General features: G+C 44.1%; 1 protein-coding gene across 1 annotated transcript in view; it reads right to left on the bottom strand.

The window, feature by feature from the left end:
• The window catches only part of lrp1aa (low density lipoprotein receptor-related protein 1Aa), a 112,545-nt gene that overhangs the window by 1,440 nt on the left and 89,439 nt on the right, over positions 1 to 21,666 (bottom strand). Inside the window, exons 55-88 of the mRNA XM_030778709.1 lie at positions 21,145 to 21,332; positions 20,045 to 20,228; positions 19,772 to 19,857; positions 19,494 to 19,613; positions 19,050 to 19,237; positions 18,718 to 18,923; positions 18,386 to 18,574; positions 18,084 to 18,232; positions 17,447 to 17,540; positions 16,856 to 16,972; positions 16,600 to 16,719; positions 14,935 to 15,057; positions 14,397 to 14,522; positions 13,955 to 14,071; positions 12,081 to 12,187; positions 11,598 to 11,730; positions 10,754 to 10,876; positions 10,352 to 10,474; positions 9,839 to 9,976; positions 9,546 to 9,683; positions 9,135 to 9,254; positions 8,437 to 8,708; positions 7,932 to 8,110; positions 7,595 to 7,701; positions 7,199 to 7,318; positions 6,585 to 6,761; positions 5,551 to 5,691; positions 5,180 to 5,350; positions 4,429 to 4,590; positions 3,894 to 4,077; positions 2,999 to 3,100; positions 2,704 to 2,774; positions 2,362 to 2,455; positions 841 to 879 (exon numbers count right to left, since the gene is read on the bottom strand). Coding sequence (XP_030634569.1) covers positions 841 to 879; positions 2,362 to 2,455; positions 2,704 to 2,774; positions 2,999 to 3,100; positions 3,894 to 4,077; positions 4,429 to 4,590; positions 5,180 to 5,350; positions 5,551 to 5,691; positions 6,585 to 6,761; positions 7,199 to 7,318; positions 7,595 to 7,701; positions 7,932 to 8,110; positions 8,437 to 8,708; positions 9,135 to 9,254; positions 9,546 to 9,683; positions 9,839 to 9,976; positions 10,352 to 10,474; positions 10,754 to 10,876; positions 11,598 to 11,730; positions 12,081 to 12,187; positions 13,955 to 14,071; positions 14,397 to 14,522; positions 14,935 to 15,057; positions 16,600 to 16,719; positions 16,856 to 16,972; positions 17,447 to 17,540; positions 18,084 to 18,232; positions 18,386 to 18,574; positions 18,718 to 18,923; positions 19,050 to 19,237; positions 19,494 to 19,613; positions 19,772 to 19,857; positions 20,045 to 20,228; positions 21,145 to 21,332 — 4,708 coding nt within the window. The remainder of the gene's footprint in view (positions 1 to 840; positions 880 to 2,361; positions 2,456 to 2,703; positions 2,775 to 2,998; positions 3,101 to 3,893; positions 4,078 to 4,428; positions 4,591 to 5,179; positions 5,351 to 5,550; positions 5,692 to 6,584; positions 6,762 to 7,198; positions 7,319 to 7,594; positions 7,702 to 7,931; positions 8,111 to 8,436; positions 8,709 to 9,134; positions 9,255 to 9,545; positions 9,684 to 9,838; positions 9,977 to 10,351; positions 10,475 to 10,753; positions 10,877 to 11,597; positions 11,731 to 12,080; positions 12,188 to 13,954; positions 14,072 to 14,396; positions 14,523 to 14,934; positions 15,058 to 16,599; positions 16,720 to 16,855; positions 16,973 to 17,446; positions 17,541 to 18,083; positions 18,233 to 18,385; positions 18,575 to 18,717; positions 18,924 to 19,049; positions 19,238 to 19,493; positions 19,614 to 19,771; positions 19,858 to 20,044; positions 20,229 to 21,144; positions 21,333 to 21,666) is intronic.

Genomic DNA, 21,666 nt, shown 5'->3' with positions numbered 1-21,666 from the left:
AGGACAGGGGACAAAGGGCATGAGTCACAGGCCTATTAACCATTCAAGTGTCTGTATGTTTACCTTGCACACAGCAGCGTGAGCATACATACAGCCACAACACAAGAGTGGCGCAAATGGTCACGATCACCAGAGAAGCCTTGATATGAGCCAGTCTAATGGACACCAATGCAAAACCCAGTGTTTATCAGAAGAGACACACATGCAAAACTGGGGTGATTTCAAAAAGACGTGGCCACGTTCAAAAAAAGCCGGGTAAAATACAGAGAAAATCACCGGTCAATATTGACATGAATTAAACTTTTATCAAAATCTGTTTTATTGTTCCATGTGTGCAATGCTAGTCACAAATTGGAGCTACAGGTTTCAAAGAGAACACATCGGCCAGCATTGAAAAAAAAAAAACCCTCAGAGTAAATTTGAAGTATGCATTATTACGATAATTGTGATAAACGCTGGGTTTTGGAGCATATTGTCCAAGCACCTGCTTGGAACGATGAGGTCAACAATGAAAAGTCGTCTCATCATGTCACATAACGCCTACAACAGCATGACAGAGAATCAAACAGTGAGGCTGATTCCCACGGTCTGTTCCATCACTATGACAAATCACCACTTGCTCGCCCAAGAGAAGGAGGATTGGTATGTAGGGGCTGTTTAGGGGGGTAGGTAGAAGATATGATGGAAAGACCTGGAAGACTGTTCTGGTACGTCATGGTAAAAAAAAAAACCCAACAACATACAGACCACGAGACTACATTTTCAAACACAGCAAGAGAGAGAGATGAACAAAATGCAAGAGGAGGAGGAAATGCACATCAAATCCCTAACAATTGTTACCGCGATCGTCTGGTGCAAGATTTGGCCGGCTTGCCAGACCTGAAGAGCAGAGGAAATGAAGTTAAACAGAGAGAGAGAGGGGGGGGGAAGGAAAGGGAAAGGGAGAGAGAGAGAGAGAGAGAGAGAGAGAGAGAGAGAGAGAGAGAGAGAGAGAGAAAGACAGAAAGAGGAGAGGAAGGGCGGTACTGTCAAATGACTTGAAGCACATGATTATAGGGAAACCAATTTAAGAAGAAAAAATTAATCAGAAAGTCAAACAGTGACAGATTCATACAGAGAGATAATTTTCCTAGTCAAAATGACATCTTAAATTCCAATAATACCAAAACAGAAAAAGCCAAACCACAGTTCACAAGCAGTTTCACTGATAATAAAGACGCCACGTGGAGTCACTAGTTACTTAGTGCAGGCACGTTTTACTTCGCAAAAGACACAAATTTCTTCCCTTCTTTTTTAGTGGCTTTAAATGCTATAACTTAATGGCTTTTTTAAATTAAGTGGCAGTGTCCAAGTTTAAGTCTTTGGCAGTCAACTGAGATGTGACTCTCACAAAGACAAAACTACAATTAAGATGTGAAAGTTAATGTAGCTGAATATTGTACTGTCACACTGTAGGGGTATACAGATGGATGTTCAGTGAAACTGTTTGTGTGTGTGTGTGTGTGTGTGTGTGTGTGTGTGTGAGGGAGCCTGTCTGTGCGTGACAGGGAACGGTTCTGTGTGTGTGAGGGAGCATTTCTGTGTGTGAGAGGGAGCCTGTCTGTGTGTGTGTGAGGGAGCCTGTCTGTTTGTCTATCTGTGCATGTGTGTGTCTGTGTGTGAGAGGGAGCCTATCTGTGTGAGTGAGGGAGCCTGTCTGTGCGTGTGAGGGAGCCTGTCTGTGTATGTGTGTGTCTGTGTGGTTCAGGTGTCAAGTCAGGTGAAAGATGATATAAACTCAGTCATAAAGCCTAAAGTTATTATTGTGATTAGCTTGTTGGATGATTGCAAAATTGTCAGAGACAAAAAAAGTGACAATGAGTTAAGACCAAAATACAGTACTAATAAAATAGTACCATTCTATCAAAAAAAAAAAAATCAGACAGTGTCCATAATGTTATGGTTCTGAACTGGCCTACTTTTTAAAGACATGTTTGATGTCCAGCCACAAGAACAACCCGTAGCTTTTGTTCTTTACTAGAAAGACTGGTTTGCAGCATCTCAAAGGTTCAGTGACTGCTGAGGTCTGAAGCACTTTGAAATACTGATATAGCAGAAATAATCATAACAGTAATGTAATAATGTATGCTTTGTGAGAATGAACAGATAAAATATTGTAATGGCGAAGATAAGCCCTTAAGTATTGCTTTGTTTAAATGATTTTCTCACATGTACCATGGAGGTATACTAGTTAAATCTTCAGGTTGTCATATACAGTATCAAGGGTACACTTATGGACCATTCCTATGAAAATATAATCTGTTGTAATGTAGGAACACAGTGGGAAAGATAGAGAATAGTGAACTGATCTGTTACACTCACCCCCTCATTCTTCTTCTGTACCAGAACACTGCACCTCCAATCAGCAAGACCAGCAGTATCAACAACAGTACAGGGATGACTATAGATGCTGTGCCTACACACACACACACACACACACACACACACACACACACACAAACACACAAACACACGAGAGAGAGAGAGAATTAGATCTCTGCTACCAAAAATCAGTATATTTACAGCATTAAGTGATGTCCACCTGTTGCCATTCAGTATAACTGTTAAACTCAGACTCATTTAGGGGTGTTCTCATGTCATCTTTACTGTTAAGAGAAATCTTTGAATATTTGGAAACCCAGTGGTAAAAAAGAGCACACGTACGACTACTGGACTCTGCATTCACATTGGGAGCAGGGTTTTCACAACGATGTCCTTGCCATCCAGGAGGGCACCTACAGACACAAGGCACAACTCAGATATATATACATATATATGTATGTATGTATATGTGTATATATATATATATATATACACAAACACACACACACACACACACACATATATATATATATATATATGTCTGTCTTTACTGTACATGCATATATAGGCACCATACTTGAATCCTGAAAGTGAATACAGTATGAACAGTCTGAGTGTGTGTTTGCTCTTTTCTTACTTGCACTCTGGAAGCTGTGTAAGAGGGTTAAATGAGCATTGACCATTAGCACAGTATTCTTCACAAGTGTAGCAGCTGGGCTGTTTCATGCCGTTGGTACAGCTACAGCACAAAGACACAGACAGAACATCACCACTTACAGCCAGTCAGATACATCTATCACAAAGCTAATAAAACACTGGATGTGAAAGTTAATGTAGCTGAATATTGTACTGTCACACTGTAGGGGTATACAGATGGATGTTCAGTGAAACTGTTTGTGTGTGTCAGTGTGTGTGTGTCTGTGTGTGTGAGGGAGCCTGTCTGTGCGTGAGAGGGAATGGTTCTGTGTGTGTGAGGGAGCATTTCTGTGTGTGAGAGGGAGCCTGTCTGTGTGTGTGTGAGGGAGCCTGTCTGTGTGTGAGAGGGAGCCTGTCTGTGCGTGTGAGGGAGCCTGTCTGTGTGTGTGAGGGAGTGTTTCTGTGTGTGTGAGAGAGCCTGTCTGTTTGTGTATCTGTGCATGTGTGTGTCTGTGTGTGAGAGGGAGCCTATCTGTGTGAGTGAGGGAGTCTGTCTGTGCGTGTGAGGGAGCCTGTCTATGCGTGTGTGTGTCTGTGCGTGAGAGGGAGCCTGTCTGTGCGTGTGTGTGTCTGTGCGTGAGAGAGAGCCTGTCTGTGCGTGAGAGGGAGCCTGTCTGTGTGTGTGAGAGAGCCTGTCTGTGCGTGAGAGGGAGCCTGTCTGTGCGTGTGAGAGAGCCTGTCTGTGTGTGTGAGGGAGCCTGTCTGTGCGTGTGAGGGAGCCTGTCTGTGCGTGTGTGTGTCTGTGCGTGAGAGGGAGCCTGTCTGTGTGTGTGTGAGAGAGCCTGTCTGTGTGTGTGAGGGAGCCTGTCTGTGCGTGAATGAGTCCGTGTGCCTACCTGCAGGTGACTTCTCCGTTGGTCTGGGCGGGGTTGATGGGAATGCACCTGCCGTCACGGCAGTAGTGACACTTGTCCACCTCACAGGTGTTTCCAATGAAACGTGGAGGACAGCGGCACTGTCTCGAGCCATCATTCGCCTGCAGACACGTGCCACCATGAGCACAGAAACCCTCACAGCTACCTACACACACACACACACACACACACACACACACACACACACACACACACACACAGAGAGAGAGATGAAGAATAAAGGTGTCTGCACACCCTTTCACATATGTTGTAACACATGTCCCATCCTCATTGGTGTCTCTGTTTGTTACTAATTTTGCCCTTAGCTGGAGCTGATAGACTAATGATAACCTGTACATGTACCTCAGAACATCATATTTTAAAACCCCTCACAACTCAGTCTGTATACATACTGCATTTCCTCTTAATAGGTTTGCTAACAATGGGCTGTAATCGTATTAAGCATCCAGTGCTGCCTGTGATCCTCCAAGTCAAGTGGGGATACGATGACACTCACGGTACTGGCACTGGTCTCCAAGGAAGTTGTCAGGGCAACGACAAGTGGGCTGGTTTCCACGATTGACGGTGCAATTGCCGCCATTCTGGCAGTAGTTCTTACAGGTGCGCAGGTTACAGTTCGGCCCAGTAAAACCAGTCAAACAGCGACATGTAGGAGCACCTGGGAGAAAGAGAGAGAGAAAGAGAAAGAGAAAGAGAGAGAGAGTAAAAGAGCGTGAGAGTGAAATTCAGGGAATGGCTGCTTCACATTCCAAACAGGCCATGCAGACATGATAAGGAGCTGTCTGTTTCATAAAACCTAATGCACTAAAGACACAGCACTAAGGACTGACATCGACCAAAGCTCAGAGGTCATACTCATAGTAAAAGGCTACATGTGTGTTTTACATGTCAAGAGGGAATGCAGGTGTGAATGTGTAAGTGTGTTTGTGTGTACTACCGGTCAGAGAGGCAGTGTGCAAGTGTGTGTGCGCGTGAGTGTGTTAGGGTCCATGAGCATTACTTGTGGGAGAGGCTGTATTTTGTGTCTGTGTGTGTGTGTGTGTGTGTGTGTGTGTGTGTGTGCGAGCGTGTATATGTGTAGTGTGTATGTGTGTTAGTGTCAGTGTCCATGTGCATTACCTGTGGGGGAGGCAGCATATGCGTGTGCACACGTGTGTGCGCGTCTGTGTTAGTGTCCACGTGATTTACCTGTAGGGGAAGAGGTATACGTACGTGTGTGTGTGTGTGTTAGTATCCATGTGAGTTACCTGTAGGGGATGCAGTACAGGTTCCTCCGTTCTGGCAGTAGTCTCTGCACTGGTTGATCTCACACTTCTCTCCGCCGTAGTGGGGCTGACAGCGGCACTTGGGCTGCTTCCTGGCATTCACAATACAGCTCCCACCATTCAGACACTGCAGGGTACAGGGCCCACTGGGAGCTGAGCAGGACAGAGGAGAAGAGAAAAAGAAAGAGAGAAAAAGAAGGGTCAAGTAAGACAGATTTGGAAGACAAACATAAGGCCATGTTAAGAGGTGTACATTCTCAAATGGTGTATTGAGTGACAGTGGAAAAGGGTCTGTACTCAGATGGAGACAGGATTGTTGTACTACAGACTGTTATAGTACAGGCTGTACTCACAGACAGGGGACACAGTAGGTGTGGGGACCTCCACACAGGTGCCATTGTCAAGCATGCGTCCGTTGGGACAGGTGCAGACTGGGCCACTGGGGCTGAGTAGACACAGCCACTCACACTTCTTTCTGTCACATGGATTTGTCACTAACACACACACACAAACACACACACAAACACACACACAAACACACACACAAACACACACACACACAGAAAAGTTATCTTATATCCATATGTATTAATATTTTCTACCATGGTTTGAGTGGTTTTCTAACAACAGAATTTACATTTTCAGTTAACTCAGCATCCCTAACAGTGATGGTGTTGACAACAAATAAAGATGCTTTTGCAAAGTGCAGAAAGATGATATGCGGCACTCTGTAACACACTCAAAACAAAAAACATGTCCCACGAATTACAGTAAGCTCCATCCTAACACTGCTTTACATGTGATTAGTGGCTCTTTTTTTCATTCAATCAAAAACTGACAATTACTCAAGTAATTCATACCTGCTCTGAATGATTGACAAGCACTGGTATACCTCATACTCTACACACGTCTTATGAGTGTATGGAACTGGGAAGCATACCGTCATGCCATGTAGTGCCATGCAGTGAGGAAACAGGCAGCAGCTGATAAAAACTATTGGGAAATTGTAAAATAAGTCTTGTTCCTGTAAGGAACTGACTGTAAATGATCCATGTTACTGTGAATATCATTGCTCATTTAGATTTGGTGTAATGATTTATTTGGGTATGTTTTGGTCCTACCATTCTGATTGATCCATGGGATCTGAAGAACCAAGAGGACTTTCATTCTTCTAAACTGATCTATCAATCAACCATTCTCTCTGTCATTATTATTTCCCTCCATCCATTAGTGGAAGTCAATAAAGAACTGGACTGACCTCAGAAATCACTTTTTGGATATAAACACATATTCAGGAGAAACCACTGGTATGTTAATGGTGCGTGTGTGTTGGCTTTACACTGGACACTTATGTATTTAGTACCCATGTCCGGGACAGTGCTCTTACTCTCTGGCTGTTTGTAGCGGTGGTACAACACCAAGTCTGTGGCGTGGTTCATGCCTGTCGTCAGGTTCTCCACCAAGCCCTTGCCAAACTTGTTGACACGGAAGACAAAGTTGTTGACGTGGGTCACGCCGTAAATGTAGTCCTCAAACACATCAATGCTGAAGGGGTGATGGAGCTCTGCATGTGTGAGTGTATTGGAGATGGAGACAGAAGATTTGGCATTAGATTTGCATACTTTGCATTGCTTTCACTTTAGGAAGTGAACCTGTCCAACCAGCCACAGGCCCAGCTGTACTGCTTTAGTGGTTCATTTTTGGGTTGTACTTGAGATTACAGGAAGTCCTCTGATTAACTGTGTTCTCACTCTAGTGCTGTAAACATCTGTGATGTGAAAGCTATAAACCAGCCTCCTTTTAAAATACCATTCTTGGCCACACCCTTTAGAAAAATCACACAGTACACATAATTACCTTTGAAGTCTTTTGCGTAAATGGAGCTCTGTTAATCCTCATGATAATTCTCTGTCACTGAATCGTCATCAAATGATACCACAGTCGTGCCCAAATAAAAAAATCCCAACGTCTTTATTGTAAAAGATGAAAGAATTACTCAACTGTTCTTGAAGCTGGACACAGCAACCACCTGGTCTGTTCCATTCAGTCTCACACTGCCAATCACTGAGAGCTTAGCGTCTGCCCAGTACAGGCGCTCATTATAGTAATCCACCGCCAGGCCTTCAGGGAGAAGCAAATGGGGAGATAGTAAATGAAAGGATTAGGGAGTGGATTAGACTAGAGTAGCAAAAAGAGCAGGGGATAGCCAATGGGATAAAGACAAATTGAGAAGATGTAATTTTACTTCCTTAAGGGTTTTTAGTACAGTGTGTGTGTAAATCTCTGTGTGTGTGTCTTTACAAATAAATTTGTGACAGTGGGGATTGTGTGGCAGCACGTAGGTGTATGTATGAATGTGTAGGTATAACATGGATGTGTACGAGTGGGGTAACTAACCAGTTGGCCACTGAATGTTTTCATGGACTAAAGTCTCTCTCATAGTGCCGTCCATAGCTGCAGTCTCAATCTTCGGATGATTACCCCAGTCTGACCAGTACATGATGCTGTAAGAGTACGATGATGTCATATTAAGAGTGCGATGATGTCATATAACCTTTAGTTCATTTCCTCCCTCCATACAACTCCCACTGCTATTCTTTAAAGATTTACAACATATCCACTTTAACCAGCTATCACACCTTTTCCACCATCTCATCTCTCTTTAATCCATTCTTATTTTTCTCTTTTGTCTGGCCTGTCGTCTTTCTCTCTCTCCATCCACTGTCTGACTCACCCTCTCTGGGGATCCACAACGATGGCGTGGGGCTCGTCAATCATGCCTGATATGAGGGTCTTGCGATGTTGTCCGCTCATCTGGGCCACCTCAATGACATCACGGCCCGAGTCCGTCCAATAGATGTTTCCAGCCACCCAGTCCACCGCAATTCCTCTGGGCATCTTCAGACCCGGAATCTGTAAAACGGAAAGGGAACATTGTGGCACCATGGCCCACTTGGGACTATATCTACATTTACACAATAAATACAATATTAAGAGAGACAAGACATACTCACAGATACACACAGACATATGCGCGTACACACACACACACACACTTTGTGTATAGGAACTTGCATCATAGTTATAAATAAGTGGGGGCATCTCAGTCAATGCTCTGCATTTTCAGCAATGTTATGTACACACTCATACAGTTTAAACTGTACAATATCAGCTCATACTTGGGGAGCACTGTATATGAATATAGCACTGGTGTGTTTAACTCTGTCGTGACCCTTCACCTCAAGATTGGTGATGCGGTTGTCGGTCTGGCGCCGGTTCCTGTTGGAGTTGGGTGAACTCGGTCCCGTCGCCGGGAGTTCGTACGATGAGATTCGTCCGGTGTGCCAGTTAGTCCAGAAAATACGGTTGGACTTGATGTGCACGTCCATGGCGTCTATCCTGACGTTGGCATCTCCCTGGAATGTCTGCTCGTAAACCCAGTTTGGCAGTCCGGTGTTCAGGCTTCGGATCTCGTTATCATCGGCGATGTACAGAACCCGCTGAACATCGCCTGGGATAGGACGGGAAGACGTTATAAGAGTTAGAAAGACCAAACCTGGAATCTGAAATCTGGAAACCAAAATCCATGAATCAAAAATCAGGAGAGGTAGTAGTGGGAATAATTTGGGGACAAAGAAGAAGAAGTTTGAGATTAATCTTGGGCAGAAAAATGATTGTAAAGCACTGATAACGTACTTTCATTCCTTCATATCTCTAATGGTGTATTTGGTGTCTACATCAGCATCCAGTGAATACAATGGGAAAAAAAAGAAAATCTATAGAAGATTTCAACACCATCTGCAGTTGAGTAATCATTGCACTGTGGATGATGTACAAAGTCCGGCCTATCCCAGGACTCATAAACTTTGCCATGTGAAAGGTGAGGCAAACACAGATCGCATGACGGCAGGCAGGCTGTTGCCGTGGCGTTACTCACTGTCGGCCTTGCAGGTCTCGTTAATCCTGATGAAGTTCTTGTGGCACAGACATTTGTATGAACCCTTGGTGTTGTTACAGAACTGGGAGCACACCCCAAACTGCGCACACTCATTCTTATCTGTCAGACAGACAAAAGACAAACAAGTGTTGGGAAATCTATAACTGGCTGGAACAGGGACCATATTTGACACCGATAACAGAACATTTAAGTTTGCTTTATGTATTTGTATACATGTGTGTGTGCGTGTGTGTGTGTGCATGTGTGTGTGTGTGTTTGTGTGTGTGTGTGTGTTTGTGTGTGTGTGCGTGTGTGTGAGTGAGTGCATGTGTGTGTGACTGTGTGTGTGTGTGAGTGTGTGTGTATGTGAGTGTGTGTGTATGTGTGTGTGTGTATGGAGTATTTCTGTACCTATGCAGGTTTGCTGGTGTGTTTTTCGGAAGCCTGGCTTGCAGGAGCAGAATGAGTCTGTTCCATTCACCACACAGTGAGCTTCATCTCCGTCTCCACATATACTTCTGTTCTGATGGCATTCATTCAGCCCTGTGTCTGCAGAGAGAGAGAGAGAGAGAGTTAATACACACACACACACACACACAAACGCACACACAGACACACAAACACACAAACAGACACACAAACAGACACACAAACAGACACACAAACAGACACACACACACACACGGTGGTGGATGTACACAGACCTTTCTTATTGCAGTTGATCTCATCAGAACCGTAGTCCTCACAGTCATTAAAGAAGTTGCACCGCAGGTTAATATTGATGCACCTGCCATTACTGCAGGCAAACTCATCCTTTCCACACGTGACTGGACCAGGAACCTCTACAAGAGCATAAAATAACAGATGGATCAGTCACAAAGTCTATGTAGTCATCATGTTACAGTCTGACTAATGTAAGTGACAATTATGATACTGAAATGTTTGTCTACTTCAGAAAAAAATAATGCATGTTTTAATTTCTTTAAGAGATTAAACTTAATTCTGACAGCTGGCTTTCATGTTTGATACACTGAATTACAGAGGGCGCTATGGAGACCCGGTGAACTATCACATTTCTGTGAGCATGTGATGCATGAATACAAAGAGACAAAATGCGAGTAAAGACCTCCCCCTACAGGCCAGATTGAAAATTGTAGCACTATAGCCCCTCCAATCCCCCCAACCCCAAAAATAAGGACAATACTTGCGACACTCACGGCAGTTGAGCTCATCACTGTTATCACCACAGTTGTCCACACCATCACACTGCTTAGATAGTGCTATACACACACGGTCGTTATGACAACGGAACTGTCTGGTTGGTGGGCACTGGAACTTCCCTATAACAGAAGACAACGAGAGAGTGAGTGTGTGACTGAATGTGAGTGAGAGAGTCAGAAAGAGAGAGAGTCAGAAAGAGAGAGAGAGAGAGAGAGAGAGAGAGAGAGAGAGAGATTAAATTCACAGAGGATAGCTGAAAATTTAACAATACAAAAAGACAATGTAACAGTTTAGGAAACAGTAACACATTCTAGAGGAGTATTTAGAGAATGATGTAAGATTAAGAGAGCAGTGATGAAATATCATGGGAGGGAGAGAAGGCAAGAGGAGCTACTCACTGCAGTCCTCTGGGTTCTCATCAGAATTGTCTCCACAGTCATCCTCTCCATCACACATCCAACCCAGAGGCTTACACAGGGTGTTATTACACTGGAACTCATCTAGAGGGCAGTGTCTCCCAACTGAGACAAGACAGTAACACAGTAAACCAGTAAACCAGTTAATCATAACAGTACTGTGTCCATGCAATATAATTTTACCATAGCATTCACCATAAGGTTACTGTATGACATTCGCCATAAGGCTATTGTATGAGGGTCATAGATGAGGATATGCAGAGAGCACGTTTATGTTCAGAGTTAAGAGCTGCACAGCACAGCTGGTCTGTGTATTTCCTAAAAACCTCAACTGAATACTTATCCACATAACGCACATACAAATTTAATGTATTTGTACAGGGTTTACATGATGAAATATTGCGAATTTGTGCGTGTGTGTGCATGTGTGCAAGTGCGAGTGAGTGAGAGATAGAGAGAGAGAGAGAGAGAGAGAGAGACAGAGAGAGAGAGACAGAGAGAGAGAGAGAGAGAGAGAGAGAGAGAGATAGAGAGAGAGAGAGAGAGAGAGAGAGAGACAGAGAGAGACAGAGAGAGAGAGAGAGAGAGAGAGAGATAGATAGAGAGAGAGACAGAGAGAGAGAGACAGAGACAGATAGAGAGAGAGACAGAGAGAGTCAGACAGAGAGAGAGAGAGAGAGAGAGAGAGAGAGAGACAGACAGAGAGAGAGACAGACAGAGAGAGAGAGAGACAGCGAGAGAGAGAGTCAGACAGAGAGAGAGAGAGACAGCGAGAGAGAGAGACAGCGAGAGAGAGAGAGAGAGAGAGAGAGCATCAGCCTCTCACCTCCACTGTCACATTTCTCCTCGTCACTGCCATCCATGCAGTCAGCGTCAGCGTCACACCTCCAGCGGTAGGGAATGCAGTGACCGTTCTTACACTGGAACTGATCACTGTCACACTTCACATCACAGCCATGCTGTTACACACACACAAACACACACAGAAACAAACAAACATAAACAAAAACATTTTTATGTGACATTGGAGTCATCTTGCAGAACTGAAGGTATGAATGTGAAACTGTCCCTGACTGTCAAAGAGAAAATGTGTGTGTGTGTGTGTGTGTGTGTGTGTGTGTGTGTGTGTGTGTGTGTGTGTGTGAGAGGGTGTGTCCTTCTTCAGTGACCATGGTACTCTTGGTCAGATCATATCAGACAGGTGAAAATTAAATCTGTTAAGTGTGAAACAAGACAGGAGTGGTTTGAGTGTGAGTGTCAGTGTGTGTGTGTATGTGTGTGTGTGTATTTTGGGAGCGGTGAGGTTTACCTCATCTGACCCGTCGGCACAGTCATGGTCACCGTCACACTTCCAACGCCCAGCGATGCAGCGGCCGTTAGTACAGGCAAACTCACTCTCAGAGCACTGCCGTGGAACTGAGAGAGACACCAAGGAGAGAGAGGAGCAGAGGGCAAAGACAGAGAGATGCCAGGGAGAGAGCGGAGGAGTGGGCAAAGACAGAGGAGTGCCAGGGAGAAAGAGAGGAGCAGTGGGCAAAGACAGAGGAGTGCCAGGGAGAGAGAGAGGAGCAGTGGGCAAAGACAGAGGAGTGCCAGGGAGAGAGAGGAGCAGTGGGCAAAGACAGAGGAGTGCCAGGGAGAAAGAGAGGAGCAGTGGGCAAAGACAGAGGAGTGCCAGGGAGAGAGAGAGGAGCCATGGGCAAAGACAGAGGAGTGCCAGGGAGAGAGAGAGGAGGAGTGGGCAAAGACAGAGAAATGCCAGGGAGAGAGAGGAGCAGTGGGCAAAGACAGAGAGATGCCAGGGAGAGAGAGGTGCAGTGGGCAAAGACAGAGGAGTGCCAGGGAGAGAGAGGAGCAGTGGGCAAAGACAAGACAGAGGAGTGCAGAAAGATAAGACATGAGGAAGGGAGAAAGATAAACAGTTGTCAGAATACTGCAAATGACCGGCGAAAAGAAATATTACCAACATTTTAACTATTCTTAGATCAAATAGAAAACATACTGAACAAAACAAGGGACACATAGACACGCATGGGGTTTGGGTCTAGCAGCATCAGGGGAAATAAGGGGCTTGGAGATTTGGACACAGAGTTGGAGGGTGAACGTCGGCATAGGTGGGGTAAGGAGGCTGGGGGGAGCTTAGTGTGGGACGAACCGGGCTGTAGGTAAAGGAAAGGGCATAGTGACTCTGGGTGGAAGCCAACAGCTGAAGAAGATCTGAAGGCTTGGTTCATAGCAATGCAACAATATCACAGAACGGAGTTAGGTCCAGGCCAATTAAAATCTCTTATGGATTGTTTTTAACATATGCCTCAGCGTATGACTTGCCATGCATGTCATAAACAATATTATTTAAAATGAAGATGCAAGCCTCCTCAAATGATCTGAAACCAGGCTTTCACCCTAGAGTGCCCTCTAGAGGATGGGAGTTGTCACTGTAAAGATGAGTACCTACCTCTACCTCACGTCAACAGGCCAGTGTGAAATGAGCAATAAAAATAAGATGGAGTGAGATGTATCAATGGCCACCAAAAAAAGTGAGGAAAACGAAAAGAAAGCATAGCACTTTCATTTATAGTGTGTTTAAATTATTAATAAAGCCAATTACATCGTAAACATAACTGGTAATTATCATTTATAACAAGTAAGTCCTAACACAAAATAATAATTGTACTCAGCATTTGCAATAGTGTTACATGATAAGAAAACACACTTAAAATGAAGGCATAACTAAAACAAAAACTTCAAAAAATGAAAATGATATCAACCAAACATAAATAAAATCATAACTAAACAGACCACATGTATTAAAACAAGGTGATGTGTTCTCTGTCTTCTGGGCCTACACACAGACTGTCAACGTTTACATTTTTATATTTGTGTATGATTTAGAAAAAGAGGATTCATTTCAAGTGCATGCTGATTTTTTTTTTTTTTGAAATTCTAGTTTTGGCTTCTCTGACAAAACAATAAATATCTGAGTAAATAGGTAGAACTACTGATAATCATGCAGTGTATCGTGACAGCTGTACTGATTGGACGATGCTCTGAGAACTATGGCAGCTGCTAAAGAGTGGGGGGGCTAGTGAATGAACAGGTGAAGGTTAGAGAGGCAGCGGTCAGGAGGACAGATAGTGTGTTCGTATGGAGCGGCTCTGACCCCACTGATCTGTGGGTACCTACCACACTTGTCCTCGTCAGAGTTGTCTCCACAGTCGTTGTCGTAGTCACACTGCCAACGGCCCGGTACGCAGCGGTTGTTCTTGCAGCGGAACTGATACGGTTCACACGTCCGCTCGTCTGGTGGGAGGGACACAGAGTATACAGTCCTGCTTCACTGCGCGTGACTGAAATGAATGCGACTGAAGTGACAGTGCAGTTCTGACAAGGTTCAAATGTTTTGGGAGCTGAACACCATAAACGTTTCATTTAGTGAAAAAAAAAGAAAAAGAAAAAAACGAAACATTCCGCAGGGGCCGACATAGAAATAAGAATACCCTGAAAGTGTTGTGAGATGCGAGTTTCTGTACTGGATGCTGGGACATTTCTGCTTTTTACGCCACCTAATAAACGTCTCTCTAAAGTCCAGGACGCCTGCATTTGGATTCCGTCTCAAGTCACTCACCGCACTCCTCCTTGGGTTCATCTGAAGAGTCTCCACAGTCGTCCTCCCCGTCGCACTTCCATCTCGCCGGGATACAGCGTCCTGAGTCCTTACAGCGGAACTCATCCACCCCACACGTCATCTGAGCTGCACCACCGAGAGAGACAGACAGCCAGACAGACAGACAGACAGACAGACAGACAGACAGAGAAACACCTCAGAGAAACATCTCTGCTACCAAAAATAAGTACATTCTCAGCATTTAGTAATGTCCACCTGGTGTCATTTAGTGTAACTGTTAAGTTCAGACTCATTTGGGGATATTCTTGTGTCATCTTCACTATTAAGAGAGAGAGAGAGAGAGAGAGAGAGGGAGAAAGCCAAAGATTACAGAGGAGAGCAGAAGCAGGGAGAAGTACCAGAGAAAGAGTGACAGTTGGTTGTAGTAGAGGACACTGAGCAGGTCAGTGCGTAGAGTGCTGCTGTAATGTGTGTGGTTGAGTGGTTAGAGGTGAGTCTGATAGGACTAATACATAAAGGGGGAGAGTCAGTGTCTTACTGCAGTTGGCAGGTTCATCGGAGCCGTCCACGCAGTCGTTGTCACGGTCACACACCCAGACACGTGGGATGCAGCGTTTAGTGATGGCACACTGGAACTGGTTAGGAGCACACGTCACCTCCGCTACACAGAGAAAAACACATCACACCCATCACAAATACAGAACTGTTAATACAAAACTGTTACAAATAAACAGGTCACAAGACCAACAACCAGCAATACCCCATACTTCCTTCTAGATGTATGATATATATCATTTATTAGTAAACCAATTTAGAAATAAAAATCTTTTAAATGTTAACATATTTTAAAACAAAAACAAACAAAAAAAACCCAAACAGTTATTCAGGAGTAGTGTCTATATGATAAACCTGCTCTAAACCTGAGACTGTATTGTACTAATGTACTGTACTACACTGTACAGTATACTATAGTATTTGAGTGTATTGAGTGAACAGCTCCTGAGGGAACAGTATACTCACGGCAGTCTTTGTTTAGACTGTATTGTACTGTTCTGTGCTGTTGACTATAGTATTTGAGTATATTGAGTGAACAGCTCCTGAGGGAACAGTATACTCACGGCAGTCTTTGTTTAGACTGTATTGTACTGTTCTGTGCTGTTGACTGTAGTGTTTGAGTGTACTGAGTGAAGAGCTGCTGAGGGGAGTAGTATACTCACGGCAGTCTTTGTTTGGACTGTATTGTACTGTTCTGTGCTGTTGACTGTAGTATTTGAGTGTATTGAGTGAAGAGCTGCTGAGGGAACAGTGTACTCACGGCAGTCTTTGTTTAGACTGTATTGTACTGTTCTGTGCTGTTGACTGTAGTGTTTGAGTGTATTGAGTGAAGAGCTGCTGAGGGGAGTAGTATACTCACGGCAGTCTTTGTTTAGACTGTATTGTACTGTTCTGTGCTGTTGACTGTAGTATTTGACTCTACTGAGTGAAGAGCTGCTGAGGGGAGTAGTATACTCACGGCAGTCTTTGTTTAGACTGTATTGTACTGTTCTGTGCTGTTGACTGTAGTGTTTGAGTGTATTGAGTGAAGAGCTGCTGAGGGGAGTAGTATACTCACGGCAGTCTTTGTTCAGACTGTATTGTACTGTTCTGTGCTGTTGACTATAGTATTTGAGTGTATTGAGTGAACAGCTCCTGAGGGAACAGTATACTCACGGCAGTCTTTGTTTAGACTGTATTGTACTGTTCTGTGCTGTTGACTATAGTATTTGAGTATATTGAGTGAACAGCTCCTGAGGGAACAGTATACTCACGGCAGTCTTTGTTTAGACTGTATTGTACTGTTCTGTGCTGTTGACTGTAGTGTTTGAGTGTACTGAGTGAAGAGCTGCTGAGGGGAGTAGTATACTCACGGCAGTCTTTGTTTAGACTGTATTGTACTGTTTTGTGCTGTTGACTGTAGTATTTGAGTGTATTGAGTGAAGAGCTGCTGAGGGAACAGTGTACTCACGGCAGTCTTTGTTTAGACTGTATTGTACTGTTCTGTGCTGTTGACTGTAGTGTTTGAGTGTATTGAGTGAAGAGCTGCTGAGGGGAGTAGTATACTCACGGCAGTCTTTGTTTAGACTGTATTGTACTGTTCTGTGCTGCTGACTGTAGTATTTGAGTGCATTGAGTGAAGAGCTGCTGAGGGGAGTAGTATACTCACGGCAGTCTTTCTCGTCCTCCCCCCCTGCACAGTTGTCCTGGCCGTTACAGCGGAAGATTCCGGGTATACAGCGGCTGGGGTTTGTGCACTTAAACTGACTGGGCAAGCAAACATGGATGTCTGGAAAAGAAAACACAACGTCAAGCAGAGTTCTTCTGTATACAAACATATATTTACACACACACACACACAAGCAAACAAAGAGAGAGAGAGAGAGAGAGAGAGAGAGAGAGAGAGAGAAAGAATATATCCATACCACAGTTGGCCTCGTCTGAGTTGTCTTGGCAGTCGTTGTCTCCATCACAGATGTACGCTGGGTTGGTACAGATGCCAGTACCACACTGGAACTGACCGGGTCTGCATTTAAACTCAGCTAGACAGAGAACACACACATCAATACACAAACTCTACATCTACACACACATCCTTACTCACACACATCAATACACAAACTCTACATCTACACACACATCCTTACTCACACACATCAATACACAAACTCTGCATCTACACACACATCCTTACTCACACACATCAATACACAAACTCTACATCTACACACACATCCTTATTCACACACATCAATACACAAACTCTACATCTGCACACACATCCTTACTCACACACATCAATACACAAACTCTACATCTACACACACATCCTTACTCACACACATCAATACACAAACTCTGCATCTACACACACATCCTTACTCCCACTCTGTTTTAACTGTTGATAAACGATTCAAAGCTTTCATTTGTTTCTGGTCCAGGGATAACACAATAAAATAATAAAACAATAAAATCTGTGATGCTCTCAGTCTGTGCTCACTCCCTCCTTCACTTACGACAGTCAGCAGGTTCATCAGACCTGTCCCCACAGTCGTCCTCTGTGTCACACTTCCACCAGAACGGAATACATTTGTCATTCTTACACACAAACTAAAGGAGAGACAGAGAGAGAGACAGAGAGAGAGAGAGAGGGAGGGAGAGAGAGTCTTTTAATGCATTTACCATGGTAATGTATATAGTAAGATATATCTGTACAGTATAACTCAGGGAATACTATCACGCGACACTGCAGAAGTAAAGAGCCTAACACACTCCATGAAAGATCATTCAGTTTAAAAGGCTGTTTGGTTAATTTGCCAGTTTCTCATTTTTTGGTTTAACTGATCGGTCAACTCGCACTATACGGAATAGCTACTTTTTTTATAATGTGGTGGTAGCACTGATGTGGTTATCCCCCTGCACTTGTCTGAAGAGAGAATTAAATTACTGACTAATTAAAGCTCTAAAAGTGTGTAAGGTTGTGGAGGTGGTTCTTGGCACTACATTTGTGTACTGAGACATGCTGATTTAAGATATTCTCTGTGCACTTTTGTAAGCTGCTTTAAACAACAACATGTCTCTCTACCCATGAAACATATGCTGTGAAAAACCCATACCATGCACTCCCATACATTACTGGACAGAACTGCTGACCTGGCTGGCGGTGCAGTTGGACAAGCACTGGCGTCCGTTGGCGGCCAGGTAGAAGTTGGTGGGGCAGGCACACTTGTAACCACCGCCAGGAGAGAGCAGACAGAGATTACTGCAGCCTCCGTTATCCGTCTGACACGGGTGGTTAGGAACTGGGTATAACAAACAGATTTGTTCAGTAAGTATAAACCACCTAAAACAAACATTGAATGTGCTTTGTTCATATCACAAGTTGTGTGTGTGTGTGTGTGTGTGTGTGTGTGTGTGTGTGTGTGTTTGTGTGTGTGTGGTGTGTGAATTCTCACCCTCAGGTTGTCTGTATGGATGATAAATATGAATGTCCATAGGTCTGTGTAGAGTGCTGATCAGCATTGTCTTGTTGATGCCCAGTGTCTTGTGAGCTCTGTTAATGGACTTGGTCTCCCAGTCCGTCCAGTAGATATACTCCTCAAACAGAGTCATTGCAAATATGTGTGGAATGTCCTGATTTAGAACTGCATCGACACAAACACAAACATAATCCAAACAATCCAGTCACAAACTGATTTTAAAATATATTTCAGACAAACAGTCTTCGTTACTGATCCGTTGCTGTTCTGTATGTGTGTCTGTGAAGGACTGTGCTTGCCCCTTGTACCTGTGTGTCTATTGGATCCGTCTAGACTGGCAAACTCTATGTAGTCCTCTCTGGCGTCAGCCCAGTAGATACGGTCGTTAATGAAGTCCAGCGTAAGTCCGTTGGGCCAGGTTATCTTGTCGTCCACAATCACACTTCTGTTGGTGCCATCCATCCCAATGCGACCTATATGGGGATTATCACCCCAGTCTGTCCAGTACAGGTACCTGTGAGGGTCAAAACACAAAAATACAGTGGTTATGAGGGTTCTAAGGAGAGAAAGAGTCTCACAGTAACGTAATGTATGAAGGCATCAAAGCCACACAGAGGAAGAAAGGATGAGCCCTGTTTACCCGTTGCGTACATCCACGGCCACTGCCCTGGGTTCTCTGAGGCCAGTGTTCACCAGTACTGTGCGATAAGCTCCATTCAGTTTGGACACCTCAATCGTGTCCCGCCCCTTATCGCACCAGTACAGGTTCCCTCCCACCCAATCCACAGCCAGACCATCTGGGTTACTGAGGGACGTCCGGTGAAGGACCTGCCAGGGAACCAATGAAGGCGTTAGGGATGAAAGTTTTCAGAGAGAGACTATAGTTGGTATAGAGATTTCATTAACCTACAAGGGGGGCTTCAAATAAGGTGAAAAGGCTGATGCTGTGGTGAATTTGTGGTGTGTTGTGATTCAGATTGTGCTGAGATAGTGTTGAAGCTTGGTTGTGCAGTGAGGTTGATGGTGAACGATGGTATGGGCAGTTGTAAACTGTAGAAGGAGTACAGGGCCTAGTACAGGTTACCTGAACATTGCTGCCGTTGATGTGCATGCGTCTGATCATACTGCCTTGTGTTGTCACATCTGTCCAATAGATCATCTGCTGTCTGTAGTCGAAGTCTAGGGCTACTGCGTTGTTCAGGCCCTGCCCAACAGACATACAAAGAAGAGAAATTTCCATTTCTGTGCAGAGACGGCTTAAAATCAAATCAGCAGACTGAACCACATTGAAGAATGGCTTGAGCGTCACTTCAAATGACTTTGGTGTAATCATTTAAGCATAAACTTTTCCCAAACACCCACCTGTTTTAACAGAGTGTAGTTGGAGCCATCTAGGTTGAGCTTCCTCAGGTAGTAACGGTTAGCAAAAATGAGGAAAGGTTCCTCCTCTGAGTGGAAAGAGAAAAAAAGAGAAAGAGACATAAAGAAAAAGAGAAAAGAAGGTACAATCAACTCAAGACTTTATGACACACACATAGTTACACATACCAGACCTATGACACACACAGATCTATGACCTATGACACAACTTGGCCAAAAACCCAAGAAACCATACAAACAGTCTGTGTCTCTTACCAGAGATGGACTTGCAGATGGTGGGTTCCTGAGGACTGAGGACAAAGCCGTCCACACACAGACAGTGGAAACTGCCATGAGTGTTAATGCAGCGCTGGGTACAGGGGTAGGTGCTGGTGCACTCGTCTATATCCACACATGTTTTCCCATCATCCTTCAGTCTGAAGCCAGGGTGACACCTACACTGCAGGGGAGCAAAGGACAACACAGGTAAAGCTGGTGACAAAGTCACATAAACAACACAGGTAAAGCTGGTGACAAAGTCACATAAACAACACAGGTAAAGCTGGTGGCAAAGTTACATAAACAACACAGGTAAAGCTGGTGGCAAAGTCACATAAACAACACAGGTAAAGCTGGTGGCAAAGTCACATAAACAACACAGGTAAAGCTGGTGGCAAAGTCACATAAACAACACAGGTAAAGCCGGTGGCAAAGTCACATAAACAACACAGGTAAAGCTGGTGGCAAAGTCACATAAACAACACAAGTAAAGCTGGTGGCAAAGTCACATAAACAACACAGGTAAAGCTGGTGGCAAAGTTACATAAACAACAGAGGTAAAGCTGGTGGCAAAGTCACATAAACAACACAGGTAAAGCTGGTGGCAAAGTCACATAAACAACACAAGTAAAGCCAGTGGCAAAGTCACATAAACAACACAGGTAAAGCCGGTGGCAAAGTCACATAAACAACACAGGTAAAGCCGGTGGCAAAGTCACATAAACAACACAGGTAAAGCTGGGGGCAAAGTTGCATAAATAAGTTACCGCCACAAAATTCCTTCATGACAGCTTAAAGAAACCTTTAATGGTATGACTAGTTTACATAAAACAGATTTAAGTCCCCAGTCTAAAATACTGGACAACTTTCACCGCCATTCAAAACTCAATGAAAATTTGAACTTGGGTGTGTACTTATTTTAATTAACAAAAGCTAATTTAGCAAGTTTACATTACGTCCAGCTTTGACTTGATGAGTTGATCTGAAACCGGAGAATCTCTGAGAGCTCTCTCTCTTCTTTAAGCCAAGACAGTTGAAGTTTATCAGCTGTCATCTGAAAGCTGAGATTCAGATGTAAAGTTTGACTTGGCTCTTACCTTAAAGCCAACCTTCATATCCTCACAGAGCTGGGAGCAGCCGCTGATCTTGTTGTTCAAACACTCGTTGATGAAACAGTTTAGCTCATCTGTGCCATCGCCGCAGTCGTCCTTCCGGTCGCACAGCAGAGTCTCGTTAATGCATTTCCCGTTTCCGCACGCGTACGCCGTTTCATTGCACTTCTTCTCTGTTTTATCACAAAGATGGACAGAGGAAGAGGAAAAAAAACATATCTTTCAAACCAGAGTCTTTCTGGTTGTGGCCTTGATAAACAGCAGGGGTGGACAGATCATTTACAGCAAGTTTCAATTTATCAGCAGTGGCACTTATGCAACAGACAATTCCTTAATGGTTTCTGTTTTCTGTTTGTCTTGAAAGTCACTCTGGATAAAAGAGTCTGTTCAATGAATAAATGTAAATGTATGGGTGCCTTTCTATGCAAGTGCTCTTGTCTACACATATATAAAGTCTTCAAGTGGCCAGTCAGCAACGCTACGCTACACTAGCAGTTTAGATACATT

The sequence above is a fragment of the Chanos chanos genome, chromosome 6 (assembly GCF_902362185.1).
Source record: "Chanos chanos chromosome 6, fChaCha1.1, whole genome shotgun sequence".
NCBI classification, from domain to species: Eukaryota; Metazoa; Chordata; class Actinopteri; order Gonorynchiformes; family Chanidae; genus Chanos; species Chanos chanos.
The sequence above is the reverse complement of the archived record's forward strand: the minus strand, read 5'-3'. Positions and strand labels throughout refer to the sequence as shown.